This window comes from Lineus longissimus, chromosome 5, assembly GCF_910592395.1.
Source record: "Lineus longissimus chromosome 5, tnLinLong1.2, whole genome shotgun sequence".
NCBI classification, from domain to species: Eukaryota; Metazoa; Nemertea; class Pilidiophora; order Heteronemertea; family Lineidae; genus Lineus; species Lineus longissimus.
The window spans coordinates 8,135,942-8,159,464 of NC_088312.1; the positions used below are offsets into that span (position 1 = coordinate 8,135,942).

A 23,523-nucleotide genomic window follows, 5' to 3' on the forward strand; every position below is an offset into this window, starting at 1 on the left:
GAACTAAAACTTTTTAACCTAGTTGAAAGGATGTTTTAATATATTTGTCCCTCTCTGACCTACCTCTTACTCGTTTTCTCTCAAGAGTAGTCTGGCAACAACGCTTTAGTGCGAGATAGTCATCAACACTAATTTGTCGGGAAGACCAGGAAAGGCTGGTGGTGGCAGTACCATGTCCCCGCCATTGGTCTGATCGTGATAGTTTCAACGTGACTCGAGGTGGAGAAACCATGTTCCTTCCTCGTCTTGCTGCGGCCGTCTGAACGTGTCACATGGATGATAGGTCAATCATGTTCCCTCCTTTGATTGGTCTGACTGTGACCGTCTCACGATTGAGGAACTGTATCTCCTTCTTTGGTCTGGTTGTAACAGCCTGACCATGTCAAAGGGGGTAGCAGGCATGTACTCTCCTTTGGTCTGACTGCGACAGTCTCACCGCCGTGTCACATTGTAGGGCAACCTTGTTCCCTACTTAAATTGGTCGGATTGTGACAGTCTCACCGTCTCATGCGGTGGTAGAACCATGTACCCTTGTTTGGTCAGGATGTGACAGTCTCACCATGTCAAACGATGGAGCAGGCATGATCCCTTCTGTGGTCTGATTGCGACGGTCTCACCATAGGTGGAGGGACGGTGTCCCCTTTTGCAATCTAATTGTGACAGTCTCACCGTGTCCTGCGGCGGAGGAACCGTATCCCATTCGTTTTTTTGAACAGTTGTCGCAATCCCGTCGCAATCTTACTGCGTCATGCCCTTGCTCAGCCATGTGCGACTTCTTTGAGAGCGGTTGTTGCAATCCAAACATGCCACGCGGTTAAAACTTCCACGTCCCCATATCTACATTGATTGTGGCTGTCCCCGGGCTACCATAGCACATGGTGAGATTGCAACAATTGAAATAAAGACGAGCGCACGTTGTGGCTGCAACAACCAGACCAAAATATTTTGAAGACAAAGTCACAACCAGAATGCCGAGATATGTTCACTTGTGGTGTAAGATTTTTTGGCAGCATTTGTTCCTTTCACATGGACGCCATTTTGATTGCGGATGAACAAAATGACCCTAACACATCGTTAAGAAAATCAGATTGCTTTATTCAAGGTTTTGAAACCCTTTCATAACAAAAGAACAGCAGACTATACTACACTAATATGCAGGTCATCGATACAGAGAAATATGTACACTTTCTTTGTATATATGTATTATATAATAGCACTTACAAAAACAAGAACTCGAAGTAAACTGCGATGGGGCAGTAAGAAATCAGCATGATCTAGTGACATGATGGACTTGTAGAGTTTGTCTTCTTGACCTATTTTTGACGAATATTGACATTGTCAGGAAGGAATTTGGGAAAGTCGGTGGGCTTCCCCGGAGGCTTCCTTGACGATCACAATAGTCTTGTAAAGTACAATTTCTCAAAGGCCTTGCATTCAGGAGAAAATTTCCATATAGTTACATGCATATCACACGACATGCATGATTGGTTCCTCCAAGCTTTATATATATACCGGTGTTGCACAAGTAATGCGATTACAGCATGGAAAAACTTGTTAAGAGACGCTTCAGCTTAGTCTGCCGGTCTCGGTCTCGGGGATTTGGTATCAACAACTAGAGTTAGGTCAGGTGCCCAGCCAAATTTCAGTGAAGGTCGCGACCAATGTGTACCTAAATATCAATAAAAGAACACAAATTGACTATATGTATGCAACACCATTGCAAATGTATGACTTTCTGAATCAGGTTCTCAAAAATAACGAAAAACCCAACTCAGTTACAACAGCATGCATTGGAAAATGTTTAGGTAATTCGACTATAACGTCGGTTTTTGACAAGACTACAACCTTCAAGCAATATAGTAATAACGTCACTGGAATATCTGAATATGCAGGCAGTTGGATGCCTGGGCATTTCAGTAAGTGGGACGCCCTAAGAACAAGCTTATGTACGATTTTTATCCACCCCTTGCTGTTGTGGCAAAATAACATGCAAAATGTTCCTTTTTGACTGTTCCGATGCGGTGATTATAAAGAAAGTACAAATAGAAGTAAGTAAATATTCATGACACTGATGCGTCCTATAATGACTAAAATGGCAAAAATCACGACCCGCAAAAATCCTGAACTGATTTCAGAGCTTTATTAATGGCAGTTCATATACTATCACGAATATGACAACGTATATAAACATGTTCTTGTGATAAGCGCCACGCTTTGGGTTCCAGATTTAGGCAATCCAATTAAGAGATGGCATCAGTAAGTTATAGGTCGTTTCAGGCCATCAATGCTGGACAACCAACGATAAACGACAAAACAGTTCACTTGTGATGTCATACAACTCGTTATCGCTAGGAAGATGCTTCATTGCACGTGGTAGTTATACATGTATATGTACACCCTAGCAGGGCTGACATTGACAAGAATGAGCACATCACAATTCTTCTTGTTGTAAACGGAGGAAAGTGCAACAGTTTAGGACATTCGTAGAAATTATTAAAAATGCTGATAATTATTGTTGATAGGCGATGTGGACTTGGTTGGCCTGTATGTTTCTATACACATTTTGGAACACATTTTTCGCCAAAGCAATTAAAATCTTGATATCACAAGCAACTTAATTATGAGTACGGAGAAGATTTATAAGAAGCAACAACTCTTTTGTGAAAATAAAATCATCACTTTACACCAAGTGTTTTCAATGTTGGGGAAGAGTCTGCTTGTATGGTTTAATACAAAATGGTTGGTTTTTCATAACTAATTGATTGTAGACATATTTGACAGGAGAGTGATTGTGCAGTTCATCTGTATAAATTTATCATGACCGTTGATAACAGAAATGTTTGACCTGTGTATAATAAAGTCTAGTACTGTCATCTTAATAATATTTCCGGATATCAATTGCTGCGACGACTTAGACTTATATACGACTTATATAACACTGCCAAAAATTAATGGCTGTGAGTTGATATATAAATTGCCAGAAAACATATTATAACAATCTGAGAAATCGATTTCGTCAGTGCTGTGACTTATATTAAGGCCAGAAATCAATTGCTGTGACTTTACAACATGGTCATACAATTGTCAATCTAAAAAAGCCAAACTGGTTGATATTCCATGCCGGCATAGATTTGAAAGCGTATAAAATATTTGACAGGAACTGCTCGCAGCAACTTAGCCGCCAGTCATTGTTACACAGTTTGAATCTTGATCCACTGATGATAATTTTGATATTGAATAAATGCATATCTAGATTTAGGGTTCAATAGAAATTCTGTGGTGGTAATAACCACTATTCCGGATAATGTTGCCAATGAAAAACATCTTTGATTTGAGCGAATAAGCAACAGAAAACATTGACAGTATGACCTGGTATAATCACAGCAGCCAATGATGGTTGGTCTCGTACGTCTTTTATTGTCCTCTTCACTCAAAGCCCAATATACTCCCTTGACCTCAGTGGGTAAGAAACAAACTATTCAAAAACTAACAGAATGAAGTAACAAATAATGTGAAAAAGCCCATTCCTTTGGACTATAGCAACGCTGCTGATTGGCCTTGATTGACTCCAGTATAACGTTAATTTTTTTTAATCATATACAACATTTAACCGCTGTGCAATTGGGCCATATAGGTACTCATCAAATGAAATTACAGCCTAAATTATACGATGTCTGAAATAACAGTGTAAACAATTTTTCCTTTACCAGTATTGCATATCTACGAAAGCCCAGAAGGATCATTCGAAATACGAAATACGAAATAAGAAATACGAAATACAGTGTACATATCAATCGAAATCTTTTGTAACAGCTTTCCTGCTTCGTCAAATACATGTATAACATAAAAAGATGAAGATGGAAGATTGTGACATCGCCTAACACCCAAATTTCAGTCTTTCATTCAGCAAGAGGCGTTCTAAGGTCACCAATTACCCTCAAGTTCATTCTGTTCACTGCAAGTCTTCTCACGGGGAGTTGCGGGAACGGCAACAGCCGCGAAGCTGGTATGATCAAATGGTGAAACTGTAGACAATCTCAAGTAAAAGATCTTGTGGATATATGCGGCTTAGCTTTCAGCTATTTTAAATGTTTTCTATGTCCACCTGACCAGCAATGTCCTCCCTTTTATTGGAGGAACCCCTTTAGCGTAGTTGTGTTAAAAAGCGTTTGATTTCAATCATGACAAAAAAGTTCTACAACAGCAACAACAGAATGAGGTCTTGTTCTTTGAAAATATAGCCGCGTAACAGAAGTGTTTACTATCGAATGCCCGGCGCTGACGTAGTGAGAATAAAAATGCGCTTCAAAAGATATCTTAAATTACATCACAATTTGCCTTAAATAGGTGGCATGTTCCTCATCGTAAGACGCGACAAGTTGCGGCCGATTGACCCAAATAACCCAATAAAACATTATACCCATTAAAAATCAGGAAGATGTTTTTTATCGAAGCTGTATTAGTTGATGATATTTTTGTCCATTTCTTGACGCATATGATTTAATCTATTGATAAACGAATCTACATACTATATTAATCAGAATTAAATTGAACATAAACTGGGTATAGACACGGACGCAAAGAATGTAAAGTCATTGCAGTTGCATGCACTCAACTGGAGGAATTAAAGAAACCATACATAAAAACACAATTACTGTGTACAATGTCGTAACAGTCAGAGGAATTTTAAAGAAAATCCTACACTTGGACACATTTTTTTCTCATCGCACAGCAGCATGATTATAGTCCATTTGTAAAAGTTTTGCCCACATCGTTTGGGGCTCTGGAGAGCGAAGTACTGGCGGATTTCCTTCAAGTTTGAGTTTTTATAGATCTTAGCTTCGCGGCAAAACAGGATTTTCGGGTTTAAGTATCGTTAGTAAAGAACTTGATTACTTCTTCGCGAAGCTAGGATAAATAAAAACCTAACTTCAAAGAAATCCAACTAAGTAGTTTGTGCTCCAGGACCCAAAATGATCGGCCCAAAAGTGAAACGGTATACAACACAATCACAATTTCTAATCGAAGTTGTTTTTTCAATGCAGAATTAGACAAAATACATGTACTGTTTGAGAGGGTTATAAGTCGCGGGTCGCATGGGACCGACGCCTTTTTAATTACAAGTGAATGTATACATTGCTAATCGCCGTCAATGTTCCTTTAAAATAACCTAAAATACGTCGCATAAGGAAAAAGCCCTTAAAGAAATTAAAACAGCACAACTTAAATTGTCAATTCTCTAGAAAGAAAGGACTATACGATTTATATACCTGTTGAAACCTCAAGGGATTCATTTACAATATATCTCTTAATGCGGACACTGTGAATTGATAATAATTGTATGATAGAACAGAGAATACATTCCGTATCTTTTTGTCGTAGATGATTTTTTCGCCAATTTTACGTACACGAAATCTTTCGATGCTCATGCTGTGAATTGAACTAACAGGTTCACATTTAAAATACCAATCGATGAATCCAATACCTGCTGAAACGTATAATCTTTATCTAAAATGTTCTGATAAATCTCTCCAGATCCCAAGAACTAAGATTGTGGAAGATATTCATCACAGCAGTTTTCCATCCCCGCATGAGTGTTTACGCATTGTCCACGGACATCGTGGTGTGTCACACAGCCGGATCAAGTCTACTGCCTATGGAAATCGAGCATCTTTTTTTTTCAAATCACCACCAGTGAAAATCATTAGATGCTGCTCATTTCAGTGACAGCGCATTCGTCCGATTATTTAAACCCATGATTTTTGTTGTTTACTGAAGACGACGAAATTTTGTTCTTCGAAACTTCTGACCTATGTTGACCAGGAACAACAATAAGGAAACAGCTATATGGTTGGCGAAAACCCGCACCAAGGTATTTTCCAACAAGCTACACGTAGTTGAGTGGCAAAGTGTTATCGTGATATGTCCAGTAATAATATCAATCAGTATGGCGTGCTGTGGAATTAGTATGATGTACATGTACAATGTACTTTGACGCAATGGTGAAATACTCTGTCCATTTTTTAGGCCGGCGGCGTTGCCAACGACTCGCATTTTTTCATTCGAAGTGATGCAAAAATTGATAACATGCTATGTCATTTTGACAGTGAAACACATTATGATTGTCATAGTGATCCACTTCCAAGGACAACAAAGAAAGATATAAAAAATTGGCAAATAAAACAGCGACCATTGCTATGTAATTTGGGTTGCTGAGTAACAAGTTATAAGCAACAAGTTAACAAGTTAACAGTTGTCAAAGACAGCATAATTATATTATCTAGTTTGATGCATCCTTTACGAATATACTGTAACTACCCCTGGCCAGCATTAAAGCTTAAATAAAACATAATTCTACGATCGCTTCCTACCTAGATCTGAAGGCAGGTTCATTTATGCGAGTTATTTTTTATCGCACGAAGTTATGTTACATCTTAATGGATCTATACTGTACCTGTCATTTCGAAACGATATTGCTGACAACTCACCGAACTGAAAGCATTTGATTTGATAGCTTTAACATGAGCCACATGAGAAAATTATTGTAGGAAAACACAGATTTTCTCAGGGGGACCAGCACTAATAAGCCTTACAACTATTTACATATCAAGTAAATATTTTGATCGCGCGGACAAACCAAGTTTGAGATTATTGCAAGTAATGACACAACGTCTAACTTTACAGTTGACGCCCACCTCACGTACTACAGTTCATGTAACTAACGGTTACTGGTGTGAGTTTCGCAGCGCTTCGATGGGTAACATAATGAGGTTTGGAAACATAGAGTGAAATGAATTCAAGTGAATTTCCGATAGCTTACGACAGTAAATGGAGTGCATGTATAAGGCTATAGTTCTCAACGATATATCGTGAATTTTTGGAGCTTAGTCTATATATGCGCAATATTAAACTCTAAAAACTAAATATAATGCAGTCTAAGGCGGTATTCAAGGCAAACACAATTCAAGCGTATGCCATTTGATAGTGCTAAAGATAATGTAGATAAACAGTTTTGTTTAGGCGAATGTGAAAATCAGTCTCACTTCATGAAAGACAGATATGCATATTGCGGACAACGTTATACTTAATGGCCTTACTTTTCCCATTAACATTCAGGTTGACTTGATTCTGAGAGATAAAGGTATTTCAACTATTTTCAGAATTATACGTAATAACAACAAATAAACCAATAATTTTATGAAAAACATATTTTTTTTGTCTTCAGTGATATAAACAATAAGACTTTCGCTGATCCCGGTAAGTTAGCACAGCAACATTTTACAGCCATATACTTTTTTCATGACGCAGGCAACATTAAAGCAACATTCGAAGATCACAGTTGTATTATACAGATGTATAGAGAACCAAAGGCGCATGAGTAACTGGTGTTGACTTTCAAAGACTGAAGATCTGTGTCAAGTGAAAGCCATTAGCCCTTGAACTGAAAGTACCACTTCATAATCATGGCACATGAAGTAAACGTTGAGTTAAAGTACCGAACCGTCGTAGACAATGAAATTAAAATACACCCAAATTGCTACATGGAAGCTAATCAGATTTACTGATCCAGGTTAAAATGTGGCGAGCTTAAAAGTGCATGAATACCATGCATAAAAGTTTGTGACGCTTTACATAACCATAACACAGTATTTCTGTGTACAAAATTACACAGTCTACACTCTTAGAAATAAAGGTTTTTGAACATTTGAAAAATCATAACAGGCTTTTCGGCTAATACCAATATGCACTCTGGCAGGTTTTCCATCGAAAAAAAGCTTTAAGTATCTTTTTGGGTGTTTTCACATCACTAAAAAACACTATTGGGTGCATATTTGTAATCAAAAGCTCAAAACCCTTAATTATTAAGAGTCTACATTAAACATTCTTATTAGTAAACTCCATTTACAAGATCTACATGTAATAAATGCTTTTACTTGAGTTTGGTACATGATTACCATATGCAAAATGTACATGACGTTTTCAGTAACAGCATTTGCTGGCCTATATAAGGGGTTATGTATCTTGACAGCTAACGTTAGGAACATCATGCCTAGATGTATTCTTACGTGTAAAATCTCAACTAGGAACCAACACATCAAAAACACAACAATGCTTTACACCCTATTGAGGCAGATGGGACTATTCCCTTCTCTAACCGACAAATTCAAAGGGTGCACCGGTCAATCGTTTCTTTTTTTAGTCCCCAACAAATAGGCATGATGTTTTCGTAATGTATTTTAAGTCTAACAGTGATTCTGTGGCCAAAAAGAACATGCATCCATTGAAAATTAGCCACATCATGGGCATCCTGAGATCAGGCGGTTTTTACTCCTATACGGCGCGTACAAAATATCGAGAGGCGGAGTATATTGAAAAGTACTGGTGCCAGAATGCATCATGGGTTTAGGCCTATAGTGCGTACATGGATGTGGCTGAATACCAATAATTTGAAGACTTAGTAGCACTGAATTGACCATTAAAGGACCCACTTTGTAAAAATGAACACATTTTTTCAGTACAGTTCAAAATGAGCATTTTAGTGATGGAATATATTCATTTTTTATACATACATATTAGGCCTACCATATCTCATGGTGAATGTGCGGACAACCCATAAAAACAAAATCTCGACCTCAGAATGTACACCTGAGAATAGTGGAGTTGAATGTCATTTGTAGCAGGATCAGCATAGGAATTTGCAATCGTTACGAAAAGAAACGTTTCGGACACAACTTTTTTGGAACACACTGTCTCGTATAGTTGAGACATTGAAAAGCAGATTCATCAAAATTGAGTTTCACTTTAAGTCGAAAGAGGCCACAACCATTGGACCAGGGAGCTTGGACTAGGAAGCCTGGACTAAGGCACATTTAGACATCTTATTCATGAGAGAAGCATTTTGAAGTTTGAAAAGATTCCTTTGTGAGTCCACTGAGAAAAACTTTCGCTCATAATGATCAGAACTTTGTGACGCCAAAAAGGGCACTTGTTGTCCAATAGAGATATGCAAGAAAGTACCAGTATCAAGGTTTCGATGGATATCACGAGCACCCCCCTCAGAATTCAGAACACAGGACAACAAAGAATTTCTGAATGTCATCTCCCAGTATTTACAACATGATAGGATTTTATCAGAATCTTCTTCTATTTCAACTTTTGCTGGCACTGTTTTACATGTACAATTCTAAACATCTATTACTATCGATAATGCAGTTAAGGGAAAAGTATGTATACATCTGCTCAGCCGGTTTTTGACTACTTTCAGTATTAAGCTATATTGATATTTATTGCCCATTACCTCATGTTTTCCTGTTCAATATCTAATGCATGGTTACCTCGGATCTTTTTTCATGAAATAAGACTTCTCTTGTTTTATTTTGAGGAGAGAAACCTCCTCGAAGGATAACCGGCAATACATTGAAACATCGAAAAGGGAACACGAGGGCCTGAATTTTTCAAAGTTATCTTACAAAAGTTATGAAAGCCAGAAGAGCAATATTGATGATTTGACGGCTTTATCTAATCACCGCGTCACAAACTGATTATCAGTAAAAACGAATCAATCAGTTCGGTATCTGTGACATTGCACTTTATGAGTAACTGGAGAATAACACACAGTCAGAGTACGAGTCCCCACCTTCAGGGATGACTTCACCGCTCCGAATAAGGTTTTGAGACCACATTCTCACTGCAATTCAGAGGCCACATTTTAGATGAGGCTTAAGTATTGCAGTTGGAGGGCTTGTAATCTGGCGACATTGGAGGTTAAATTGTCACTCAGACTTCAGAGGCCATCATAGATTTTGATATATACATTTTACCTTGCGCCTGAAAGTCAGAAGTCGGATTTCCAAATGGCCACCCAGAAGCAAACTCCCACATTCATTGACATTGCAATAGAGAACATTGCACTTAGAAAACAGATACATTTTGCCTCTTATATCTTGACTGTTCCTGTTTTCGCCTCCTCCATCAGTTCCTCTCTATCACAGCTGACATATAGTCCCCAACAGCAGATTCTTCAAGTTCTACGATGAAAGTTGCCTTCATTGCAGGTTGCATATCCAAGAGGTCATACCGGATGGCCTTGACTTTCAGTAGTGATGACCATGACATCTAACAGTGACCCTGACCTTGTAAAACTGTTTTTAAATGAGAACCAGTTTTTGCGAGATTTCACGACACCTGTCATGAGTTGATGGCGGATATAAGAAGGATACACACTAACGAAAAGAGTCCTGAAGATTTCGTGATGTCTGCCGATGATTTGATTCTTTTTGTCGTCGATGGATCTAGAAAGAGAAAAGAACAACTATTAGAATAGCTTCACTGATCTGTAAAAAGCACGATAAACCTTTCAGACTGCATCGGGCTATGAGTCTTGATCAAATCGATTTTTATTGCCTTCTCAAAAGTGTAGAGAGCTTTATTTTGTAAAAGCCTTGAACAATGAAACTAAAACAACAGGGGTAATTGAGGTGGCTGTAGGATTTAAAGGAACAGAGTGATTGACTGTCTAGCAAGCAGAAATTAAACCTCAATCCTCACTGAACAACATCGAGGGGATACATAGAGCCATGCAAACAACGTACCATGGACATTGGTTCTGATAAAACAAAGATGATCGAAACAAAAATTCATGAAGGTCAAAAACCGAAGCGACAAACCTTACAGCAATGACTAACAATAAATTTGTTATTGAATAGTTTGTACAGTATGTTTGCGCATGCTGTCCAGAAAAAAATAATTGACTGTATAATATGAAAAATTCATAAAACAGGAAGGTCAGAATGAATCTTCTTCTTGTCTAATGAGCAAAAAACTGAGGAAAGAGGATGTGAAAATTGTAAATGTTAGTTTGAAGTTTCTAGATCTCAAAGGAATGGCTAATATTTATAAAGACTAGTAAATGCTTTTACTACAGTTTTCTACAGAGATGGGCTAGTGTAAATGTACATGAAGTTTAAAGTAAAAGCATTTACTAGTCTTTTATAAATATCAGCCCATGTCTCGCGGCAACATTTTGGTGTGTTTAGTGTGTGGTGTTGTAATGTATGATTGGCACGACAAAAGATCCTATCATCCCTATACATGTACGTGATCTGAGGACAATTAAATATTTTTTTTCTCCTGTATTTCTCTAAACACTCCAAAACTGGAAGTCGGCAATGGACAATGATAATGATAGAGACGTGCAATATATACAGGATGATGTGACCAGCTCTAGTGCGTTATCATCATATTGTTATATAGTATCTATACTACAGCCTGGACATCTAAAAGTCCCAATGTGAGGACTAAACCGTGAGCTACGAAAACCACAGCGTCACCCCACTGCCAATGGTTACTTTCTTAACCCTCCTCAAAACTGAATCAAACTGAAAATATTTTCCACTACCACAAAGTAAGGATAAGTACAAGTAAACTATTTTCATCTTAGTCCAGGCTATTTTGGTGTTGTTTTTAAGTGTGAACAAGCCAAGATGTCAGATACCACCACCCACCTGATCCCTCCTCATTCTGGTGCACAGAGGGTCCTCTGCCACTCACTTTTACCTGCTCAACGCCAGAGTCTGCAAAATGGTAACAGACATGTAGGGGGAGGGGGCCACACCTAACCACCATGCAATGACCGGGACTAAAAGCCATCTCCACCCAGGCAAGAACAGAACCTGTGGGGCTAATATGCTAGTTGGAGATAGTTTAGACATGAGTGGCCCATGTCAGGAACTTACAGTAAGATCCAAATAGGCGGAATCGTAGCATTAACAATCAGGTCCGGTGATTGTAACAGAATCAACAAAACTTAGTGATATTCTGGGCTACATGTATATATAAATTGATATGGGCTTGCTGAGATATTACCTGATGGCATTATCTAATTTAGCCCGGTTTCACATATCGAAATCATTCATAATGCTGAGAGTTAAGCATGCAAATCCTATGAAAACAATTCCATCCGGGTGTGTGAAATAAGGCAGGAAAACACAAGATGCAAGAAAAGATGAAAATGACACAAAATCATTTATCATTTTTGTTGCACCCTGTATGATAGGTAACTGTGGGGTAAACAAGGGTCATTCAACAACACCTATATACATGTACGCAACGACGTTACAATACTAAGGCTGCAAGCAGAGGCTGCATTCGGCCGATCGCTAAGCACAGCATGCTAGATAAAAATTCTTGGACTTTCAAAAATCATGAAATAAAAGTTAATGATTCTTTTCTGTATTTCATATTTTCAATCTCTCTCAATGACATCGATTTCTGGACATCAGCAAGAATTAGTTATGATTTGGAAGAAAGCACTGTGCCGCGTGATAGAGAGTTAAGATGAAGTTGGTTATAACTGAAAACCATGAAATTTGTGCAACCACAATGTTGTCAGTAAATGATTTTAGATAACATCAATTACCATAAAATACGTTTTCCGGAATTTGGATAATGTATAGCCTTCCAGGAAAGAACATCTTCTATTTCTAGAATGAACCATCATGATACATTTATTCTAGCCTAGAGCACTCATGATCAAGGTATGCTCAAGATTTGTATCCGAATGTGTTATCACCCAAGGCATCGTCTGTAAAAATTCCAAATGAGGAAAAATATGCCTTGTTTTGGCAACGTAGGCTTTCTAGCGCAAAAGTCAGATATCGGTGTCACATTTTGGTGAGTGAAGAATTACCTAGTTGGATATAGACAGTCCCGCTTCCAGCAGAACTTAAGCAGGAGCCAGGCTGACCAGCTTAATATTCAGCAAGTGGCCGATTGGTGTTTGTACTAGTTCACACTCTGAGTGAGTCTTAGTGACAGTATCGACATTATTCATGAATCCATGAGGAGAGTTAGCACATGTACTTCGGTCTATCTGACAAACCACGCAGATCCAGTTACCAATTTAAGTCATCTGAAGACCACCATTTAAAAAAATGACCCCAAGGCCAGCTCATGCCAAAGTCCTTCTTTAAATCAGTATCATGATGGCTTCATGGAGGCCTATCCCAAACAATTATTTGGAAATTAACAAAGATAAAATTCGTTATTAGAATTAGAATTCACTTACCATCATAGCGTTTGAACTCATACCGTGCTTTAAATCCTGTTGCATCGTAAATGCTGTTGGACTTGAATGTCACCCGGAAGAATTCTCCCTCTGACTCAACATCATAGATTTGGCTCATTCTTACCCCGCAATAACGAAGTAACTTTTTGTTCTTTTGGACATTTGCAATGTTAGAAAATTCGACGTAGTCACTATATGAACTCTCCGCACAACTGAAAAAGAAGAATTTGTCATTGAAGTGTATTTCCTCAGGGCCAAAACCTCTTCATACCTGTACGTACTACACCAGCAAATTGAAATCAAGTGATTAAGTTAGTTGGATCTGCCTGAAACTGAAACTAAAGTAAATCACTCAACTTACTCCTTTAACATTCCTTCCACGCTAAAGTCTAAAAATTTGATGTGGACTCTGTAGTTTTTCTCGCCGTAAAACAAGTACTGGCATTCTGTGTTCCTTGGATAGAGACCAGGGTAGTTGGGCGAAGCAAACGTCCCGTTGCGAGTAGATTTACTTCGGTATATAAAACCACAGACTGGAAAAGAAGATGAGCAGTCAGGGTGTGCCCCTCGAAAAATGCGAAATGATGCCAGTCCGACAACCTCTTGGGACATATAGATTAGAAGCAATTTTGGAGACACGTCATAGCGTTGCGACGGTGATCCATTCTATAAGGTTCATCCATCTGCAGTAACACTGAAAAAATGAATGTATTTCGCAGCGCATGTCCCTCCTGACTTTTACAAGTAACTGCACAGAGTTACACAGAGTACATTGTCAGAAGTATTTTCATATTTTGAAGACTTTTGTTGACGCTTACCACTATGTGGATCCTGTCTTCCACCGGTTATACCAAAATCTGGAAAAAAGGAAACACATACAGCCAATAATAACAACCAAGTTTTAACATTTTGGTAAAGTCACATGCGATCCGGATGTTGGCTTTATCATCAGTTTAAGTCATGTTTTGGGAGTTAACATCAATCTTATTTGAGCTTTGCTATTAAAAGACATTGGCAGTTGGACTTCATCAATTATTTGTATTAATGTATTAATCAAAATTAAACACTTGAACATTACACTTACTTGTGACAAAACTATATTTTGCTTTGAATCCTCGGACTCCGACAGCAGTGGATGTGCTTGTGAATGTAAGACTTAGCTCCAAGTCACTGGACATTAGCATGGGGGGTATCTTGGCACCACAGTATGTACTCATCTCCACGTTCTCATTGGAGATGAACGTGGCTGCTTTCACAGAATCCACACCCTGACAGCTGAAGCAAGAAATGGGTAGAATTTATTTGAATATAAGAAGAGAGAGGTGTGGCCCAAGTCGAAGTTTTGTGGCAATGGTTGTTTCACATTCTCCTTGAAGTAATGAGTTTTGCTTTTTTTCTGAATGTTGAAAAGGCCTACTTACTCGGAGGGGTTGCCCCTGTCAGAGTGTGTGTAGTAGAGATCAAAGTCTGTGAATGTGATTTGTACCCTCTCCTTCCCCTGGCCCTGAAACGTGTACCGGCAAGACGAGTATGAGGGGTACGTGTTCGGGTAGTTCGGGGAGGTGATCGTCCCATTTTTATTCCGTGTGCTGACTATCACTTGGTTGCAGTTGGTAACTGAAATTATATGAGAAGGAACACTTGTAATACTTCATGATTGCAGTATTTCAGAAAGACCTGCATTGCTTAAATAAACATCTTGTTGAAAATTGTCATGCTTTGTCTTTTGATGGTACAGTACACCGACATTGTATTCCCTGCGAATTCTCTAATGCTGAAAAGCAAGGAGTATAGAATATTTTAAATGGGTCTAGACATAAATTCCTTATGCAAGTCCAAAGGGCTGAAGAGAAATTATTCAAAATTAGGATAGGTACAGATTTCATACTATTCTTTAACGATTTACATGTATAACACTAATCTTGATACACAGCTAGAAATGCCGATGATTTTTGAGTTAAACTCATCAGTCGCAATCAAATAAAATTTGAATTGTTGCAATATTCTTTGAAATTTTATAAATACACATTGACTGGTGTACTTTGCGTTTTCGCCTTTACAATCATAAAATGTTGTATTATAGTTGCCGAACTAGTTAGTCGGCCATGATACAGTAAGCTTATGTCGTCCGATTTCATGTTTGTTGCGCGTTCGGCAGTGCATGAAGGTTACGATAGTGAAATACTACTCAGGGCGGCGTGTCTAAATATAGAACGAATGAAGTCCGCAGCGCATTGAGTGATGACGACTCATACGCGCCACCACCCATTAAGCCAACCCGCGTACGGCGGTGTGCATCTGATAGTCCCCCAAGGTTGGTCTTCAATGATTACGAGCTGAAACCCAGATACCCTTCCTGAAACTGGATGCATCAAAAGTTGTTGGATCAGGGGAGCAGTTTATGGGGTAAGTCGCGCTATAAATGTGTACACTAAATTAGTAAAGATGTGTAAGTGATTTAAAAAGTGTTATTAAAGATCTATCGGTATTTATCGATTTCTTTGGAAAAGTGTTGCAAATGTTGCAAAGTAACTCCTACTAATCAGTATCTTGAGATAATCACTTTGTAATTTTTTCATCTGTTCTGTAATAGCAGTCGCCATTAGAAAGGAGAAAAAAAAACAAGTCCCACATGATGGACAGCTAAGTTCCACACCTAACAGATGGTGTGCGAAAATACTTTTCGTCCAGTTTGTTCTCCCCTTTTCTCAGGCAACGGGAATTTACCATGACTTTTAAACAATCCAACTAATCATCAAAATCATCAAAAATTTCATGAACATTGGAAGACGTAGACCACTTCGTTTAATTACTTAAATAAGTGTGTTACCTTGGTTACCATTGTTTCACGGTGTAAATCATTTGCCTGTGAAATTGGATAACAAAACGGCTGAAAAGTGTTTTCGCAAGCCATCTAAAATGCCAAATATTTATATTTTGGTTGAAAGGAATCGTTATCTACATGTACTAGCAGAGAAAGCTGCATGATACATTATTTTGATGGCTTATTATAAACCGCGAGATGCCAACCTCGGTGAGACTACCATGCGCCACAGGATTTATTGCAAATATGGAACCTGAAAAGGCGAACATTCAGGAGACCGGGGCTGTAGTTATAGGGAGCTATCGATTGGCACATTGAAACAGTGTGTGGAATTTGACCTAATTTATAGCTTAGTTTCGATTCAGTGTCAAGACTATCCCGCGCTATTTTTAGGGATGACCAGACGTTCACCAGGTGCATATGCCCTGTATTATCGGTCAATCCTGTGTATGGTGACTTGTGCCGCCAAGCGTAACGTGAAAATAATCTTGATACATGTAGCATCCGGAACCTCGTGGTATTACACTCACAGTATATCTTGATGAGCTGCAAAAACCTTTGGTCAAGATGAACATGCAGTTGCATGTAACTGTTGTATTGTCTTCGGCTCTACTATCATTGAAGTGAGAAGTGGACAGCAGCGTTAGAAATGGTGATTATCATGGTCAAGGGAAGTCATGGAAGTAGAAAATCTTGTGGCAGAAAATAACGATTACTTATCTGGCGATTTCCCGATTTCTCATCTGGCGATTTCCCGATTTCTCATCTGGCAGTTTATAATAAGCCTATTTTGATGTCACTATAACCTTGTAGGTTTTAGAGAGACCTTTATGGCCTAATCTAAAAAATATTGTGTTAAAAGTTTCCGAGCAGGGGAACTGCCCCAAAGCAGCATTCTTCATGAAATGTCCTTTTGGATTTTATGGCCTTCTACATGCATGTACGGCTGACTTTTGGTTTTATAGGTTGACTATAGGTACCACCATTTTGCCTATCCTGAAGCAATCAAAGTCCTTCAAAATTTAGTGCATGCCCATTTAAAACATTGGAGGCTGTTCTCTGGAAAACAAAGAACAGACTCCCACCATTGAAATTGTCATTCACTTCGTTTTGTAAGAGTTCTACTTGCTTTAGGATTTCAAGTTGAAGCCACAACTGTGGTGCCTATGGTCAGAACTTAAACCCTGTAAATGTATTACCAATAGATAGGAACCGAATATGGCTCATCTTAGTTCGATAGGCTTGTCTTAGTTTGATAGGCTTGTTAAAAATGTCCACAAGACAGCATTTGTTATGAAAATGCCAAATTATGAATTTTGTGCAGAATACTGTATCCACTCATCCTTAAGATCCCAAGCCCGACAATACCCGATTTCTACTACCACCTCGATGGGTAGGGCCTAAACAACCGGGCAAAATAGTAGGCAAAAGGGGTGGGATATCTTGTCTTCGTTTCATCCAATTGGTCGTTAATTGTAGTTTAGAGTCATGACTTTTCATGACGATTACGTTGGTAACTCTTTAATTGATATCCCAACCCTTTTATGGCTGCGAAAGGCCTACAATTGTGTTCGGCTGTTTAGACTCTACCCATCGAGGCGGTGGTACAAATCGGGTATTGTCGGGCTTGGGATCTTATTGGTGAGTGGATGCAGTATGACATATAAGCTTACATGTACATCATTTGAAGGTCAAATCGACGTCATGCACTTTTCAAAACACACCTAAAACAAATGTCAAAAAGGGTAGCATTACATGCAGACTTGAATTTCTAATTGAAGGCCATAAATATCGCAAAGTCACATTCATGAAGGATGCTGCTTTAGGGGCAATTGCTCATTTGACGGGAGCTTGATACCGTGGCGTCCGTTGTCCGTCGTCGTCCAAGGTCCATCATCGTACATTGTCCGTGGTAGTCCATGGTCCGTCGCAGTCCGTGGTCCGTGGTAGTTCGTCATCGTCTAAGGTCCGTCATCTATTGTGTTCGGCGGTTTAGACTCTACCCATCGAGGCGGTGTCTTCCCATTTCGCCATTTTCCCATTTCGCCAGTTTCCCATTTCGCCAGTTTCCAACTTCGCCAGTTTCCCATTTCGCCAGTTTGCCATTTCGCCATTTTCCCATTTCACCATTTTCCCATTTCGCCAGTTCCCATTTCGCCAATATTATATTTTGCTTCAAACCCCCTGCACGAAATGGTCCATTCCATTCTTTTTTCACTGATCCTGATTTGTATTGTAATAAATTGTTTCATCTATTTCATTGTTTTTGTGATTACATGTATATCATAAATATATCAATGTTTGTATGATACATATATTCCACTCCATTATTTTTGTGTTTAATTGTTCATTTGCCACGGATTGCATTTGTGAAATAAAAGGGTTTTTGTACACGATCCCTAGAATATGTTTTGATATTTACATGTACGATTATTACTTATCTTTAAATTTCTTGTTGTTCAAATAAACATTGATTCCATATTTAATAATTCGTTATAATTTATTCAGATGCTTTAAACCCACATCGAACAGTTCATGGGAAATGGCGAAATGGGAAACTCGCGAAACGGGAAATGGCGAAATGGGAAATGGCGAAGTGGGAAATGGCGAAGTGGGAAAATGGCGAAATTGTAATTTTTAGTGGTGAAATGGGAAATGGCGAAATGGGATAAACCATCGAGGCAGTGGTACAAATCGGGTATTGTCGGGCTTTGGATCTCATTGGTGAGTGGATCCAGTAAGTTCTTTTAATTTTTTGTTTTTTATTGACTTAGTCATTTACAACCACAGGAGGGGCATAGGCAGCCATCGTTAAAATTTGCCATTTAATTATTTTTGCTTTTGAGGCCAGTGGTTTTAGCTAGAGTGAGGTAATTCTAATAACCGTACCTCACATCATCACCCAGGTGTTGATTTGACCCATTTTTCAAGGTCACAGAGGTCAAACTCACCGAAGATAGCATATGGAACCTTCTGCATCTAAGCTCTTCACGCATATTGGAGGCAAAATTATGCACATTTCTTGAGGTGCACCCAGTATTGGCGTACAATAACAATGCGAGAGACAAATTTTTGGCCGAAATTTTAAATGTATCATAAAGAAATTCTAAGATAGCTTCCATCTTGAAGCCCCCGGAGTGCCAAAACAGAAACCACAGAAAGTGCCTGAACTGGAGTCTAGACGTACAATATCGCAGTGTACGTTGTCTGAATAGTTCACAGACCAGTGGCACGTTTCTCAATTGCTCAATTGAACTTAAAACGCCCTTGACCAAACCTCTGTTTCCGATTTTGGCGCGGATTCGTTCCGACGTGGTCACCAGGAGGTCATAACCGGAAACAAAAAGTTTTCAATAAGCCTAATGACGATACCATTACATGTATTTTATTACAGGTGCTTCTTATAAGGATACCTGGTGTATTGCCGGGTTAAAAATCCCTTTTCAGATTACATCTTTCAATTCAACATCTTAAAGTCTCTTTTGAGATTACTCCCAGCTCCAGCTGGTTGGCTTGTAGCGTATCCCAACCGCGTGCTTTCAGTTTTCTTCCACGCCCTCGGTCCATCCCTTTATTCAATAATCCAACGGGCCAGGTCTCATTCTGCTTGGATCTCTCGCTCTCTTTGCGGCACACTCCCAGGTCTATCTGCAGTTGTTCTGAAGTTCTGCCTAGCTGGTCGCTCCGCCATTCTTATCCTGCTTATCAGCTTTGGTACATATATGAGCGAGTCTATCACCTTGCCTTTAAGGTGCATCCATCAAGTTTCTCTATTGACGACCTTTATTTGCAGCCAGACTAAAAGAAGACTGTGAGGACCAAGAGTCATCGAGTCAACAGGCCCTGTGTCGCGCACTCCATTCAAGGGCATCTCGGAAAGCTTTGAACATCTGTAGCTAGATGAGCGTCCCTGCCTAATTGATGACCATTCAAAGCATAGATCAGGGTGGTCCAATCTGCGCTGCCCCATGCAGTGATGTGTCCTTGAATCGATCCATCTTTGACAATGGTGTTGTTGAAGCCTTGCTCATCTATCCGAGCCCTGACACATGCCCAACACGCTCCTGCGTCATTTTCCTTCCAAGATAGTTCCATTATTCTGTTTTCATTCCCTGGTCACTTTGCGGATCCATTCCACTAGCTTGATATTTTCAATGAGGCATATTTCGTTGATGGTGGCTTTGGCATTACAAACCCCCAGATCTTGACGGCATGAGGCGTTTGTTCACTTTCAAGTCTTTTCAAGCCTTTATCAAGTGGATGAGTGGTTGCTTTGTTGCGGCGAGGGCGTTTCAAATTCCTTTGTTGCTGCTCAATATTCTTGCTGCGCATTAAGGCTAGAACTAGCGCACGTTTCTTAGCTGCAGATACATTTTATCTCAAATTCAGTTTGCATGTGATCTCGGGGAACGAATTTCGTGCGCACATTTTGTATTTCAGTGTTTCTTGCAGAGTAATTAAAAGCCGTGAAGGCAAACACTATGAATAGCAACTCTCGTTTAAAAAGCCGATAAAATTACGAACAGCGAATCTCGGGAAAAAACCGTGAAGGTAAATACTACGAATAGCGACTCTCGTTTAAAAAGCCGATAAAATTACGAACAGCGAATCTCGGGAAAAAGCCGTGAAGGTAAATACTACGAATAGCGACTCTCGTTTAAAAAGCCGATAAAATTACGAACAGCGAATCTCGGGAAAAAGCCGTGAAGGTAAATACTACGAATAGCGACTCTCGTTTAAAAAGCCGATAAAATTACGAACAGCAAATCTCGGGAAAAGGCCGTGAAGGTAAATACTACGAATAGCGCCTCTCGTTTAAAAAGCCGATAAAATTACGAACAGCGAATCTCGGGAAAAGGCCGTGAAGGTAAATACTAGGAATAGCGCCTCTCGTTTAAAAAGCCGTGAAGGCAAAACTATGAACAGCGAATCTCGTTTTTAGACATAGACAAGATATGTTTATGATCTTAGTAATCGATCAGCCAAATGGAAGGTTCCATTAGCCCACTTGCTAATTGATGATGTAATGATCCCGATATTAGAAGTAATTAGTCATTTTAGTAATGATATTGCCTTGACTAAATGCATCACACAGTATACATCACGCAAATGCATCATACAATAATTTCGATAAGACCTCCCAGGTATTGCCACTTCTGTAATCACTTGATCATCATATTAATTTGGAGATGCCAATACTAGAAGAGATTCGTCAGTGGGGATATCCATCAATCACACAACCTATAATGCAAGAATTAACAAAGACTTGTTCATATCAATAATAGACTCAATATCAGATATCAAATCTCTGAGTGGCACAACGTATCAGCATGGTGGGGCAAACGCCCAAGAGAAGGGGATTTACAATTTAATACCCACAATAGTTTTATCAAACTATGCTTTGACCCTTGCTCATTATTCAATTAAACGGGAACTTATCCTTTTGATTATACATGTAGTCAGATTTTTGGCATATAGGAATGCTTCACGTTATAAGTTAGTAAGATTGTTTATCTATACAAAAACAATTGCTACTTGTTGTACAATAACCTTCGAGATTTGTTGCTTCCGAAGAAACTGTGATCAATTAATTTACATGTATACCAATACTCTTTCCAGCTAAAATGAAATTTAACACAACCAATAATAACTTGTAGCTGAACAGTCTACGGTCAATTATGTCACAAGTAAATGGCATGTCTTTGTCTCCAAGCAATATGGCTCAAATCGAGATTCAACAACGAGAATTTCTCTTCTTGAGTGTATTGTCGATTCTCCTTCGAGTTTTAATTTGAGATTTTAGCCGTTCAGGCATCATATGATTCACAGACTAATTTTTTTATCGCTGAAGAAAATGCATAAAGACAAGGACAGGTCAGGTGACTTTCTGACCGCTACATGCTAGTGTATGCAGTCCAATCTCAGTAGGGATTTGTGTGAGTGGATGTTAGAAACGAAGGTCTGCTAAATGGGAGGATGTCCCCACCTTGAACATCCGATCCAAACTTGTGAACATCTCGTTTATTACTGACATGGCCCATAACGAGTGTGTATATAGTTTGTCTTCAAATATTTCCCAATAAGCCCATGTCAGGGTCACCTCTTGTTACATAGGGGCCTGCCTCTTGTATCGGAAGGGCTTACATCTTTTAGCAAAGGTCCGTACAGCTGCCGGGATATCTTTTAAGCTGCTGAGTGCGAACCACAAATGCTTCAATAACTGCCGGACATCGATCAGGTCTCCGTCATATTGTTATGACCGCCATCCTATACAAACAGGCGGCATTTTCATGGACAGATAGCCCCGAAGGCGGTTTGACTAATTGGAAATCTTTACTGAACCAGGATGGGTCCTGATGATCAGGTTTTTCGGTCGGATGAGTCGGAACAGCTATCGCGGAAATGGAACATGTTCGGCTGTGGGTGGACGATGTGATTATGTGTCAGTGACGATACTGATTTACAGATATCATGCATTTCAGCTCATCATGATATTGGTGCTTTGCTATATTGGGATAGTTGACTATCAAAATGTTGGCCCAAATGAGGCAGTTTTTGCGTTCTCGAATGGTGCGTTGCTACATGTAGGTGTAGACCTTCATCCTTTATATAATAATCGTTCCTTCAATCGAATGTAACTAAAGTGGAACTAATCTATCTGCAGAAACTGTCCATTAAAATGCGCTATCGCTTTTCGAGCAAATCCCCAAAAAGAGTCCATTACATCAACTAATTATAGAATATTGCAGATGATGCCCCATTAACGATGACATTTTCATCATATTCAAAATGGATCAAATTATCATCGAACACTGATAAATGGATTTTTGTGGACACGAAATTGCGGACAATTAGGGTAAAGTCACAATGGACGCACATCTGTTCAGAGAAGATAAGTATGTGGGCTATTGAGTTTTATGAGGGGACCAAGTGCTAGTGGTGATAGCGGCATTGATACTATAATGTAAAAGTCACGTTGTATAAAAATGGCTTCAATATGCAAATTGATTAAGCTTTATAAACACGAATGGTTGAAAATATGCTGTAACGATATAAATGGTAAATGTAGACCCGACCCCTTCTTCACATAAGGGTGTTTGTGGTGACAGGCCAGATGAATTTTGCCGCTAATAAACTGCTGGTCCTTAGATTATCACCAATCTTCCAAGCATTCGTGATTTCAGCAAACACATTGGCAGGTATTAGCTGCGTAGAAGTGCAAGTCACTTCCTTTGTTGCCAAGTAATTATTTCTACATACTTTTGTCATGTCACCTTGACTTCCTACTGTTTTGATTATCCACCTTGTCGGTATAATGAAGGTAGGGAAAATGACCAATTATTCTGTGTAGGATGAAACTAGCAGGCTATATCGATATACTGCAGAACCGTTTGACGAGGTACATGTAGTGAGTATCAACTGAGAAGATACGTTTAAATAGATGAAGATCCCAAAATAAAAACATCTATGACCCAGATTGAGTATCTGTGTTTTTGTAAGATATGCAAAAAGAACACACACTTAAAATTTTCGTTTCAGAATAATATTTCTTGAAATGCCTCTGAATATTTCTTGAACATATGAGTGGAAAGAAGCCATCTTTTAATTTTTCTTCAGGTTTGATAAAAAAAAC

At 39.0% G+C, this 23,523-nt stretch overlaps 1 protein-coding gene across 5 annotated transcripts in view; it reads right to left on the reverse strand.

Annotated features, from left to right (window-relative positions):
• Positions 1–1,074: 1,074 nt before the first annotated feature.
• LOC135487623 (suppressor of lurcher protein 1-like) overlaps positions 1,075–23,523 on the reverse strand; it is a 194,777-nt gene continuing 172,328 nt past the window's right edge. For 4 of the 5 annotated variants that reach the window (XM_064771603.1, XM_064771604.1, XM_064771602.1 and 1 more), the window contains 7 exons: positions 14,488–14,683; positions 14,151–14,341; positions 13,885–13,923; positions 13,428–13,599; positions 13,067–13,278; positions 11,505–11,573; positions 1,075–10,292 (listed from right to left, as the gene is read on the reverse strand). In XM_064771603.1, coding sequence (XP_064627673.1) covers positions 10,189–10,292; positions 11,505–11,573; positions 13,067–13,278; positions 13,428–13,599; positions 13,885–13,923; positions 14,151–14,341; positions 14,488–14,683 — 983 coding nt within the window. In that variant the 3' untranslated portion in view covers positions 1,075–10,188. The remainder of the gene's footprint in view (positions 10,293–11,504; positions 11,574–13,066; positions 13,279–13,427; positions 13,600–13,884; positions 13,924–14,150; positions 14,342–14,487; positions 14,684–23,523) is intronic. The other variant, XM_064771605.1, reaches the window with a different exon arrangement.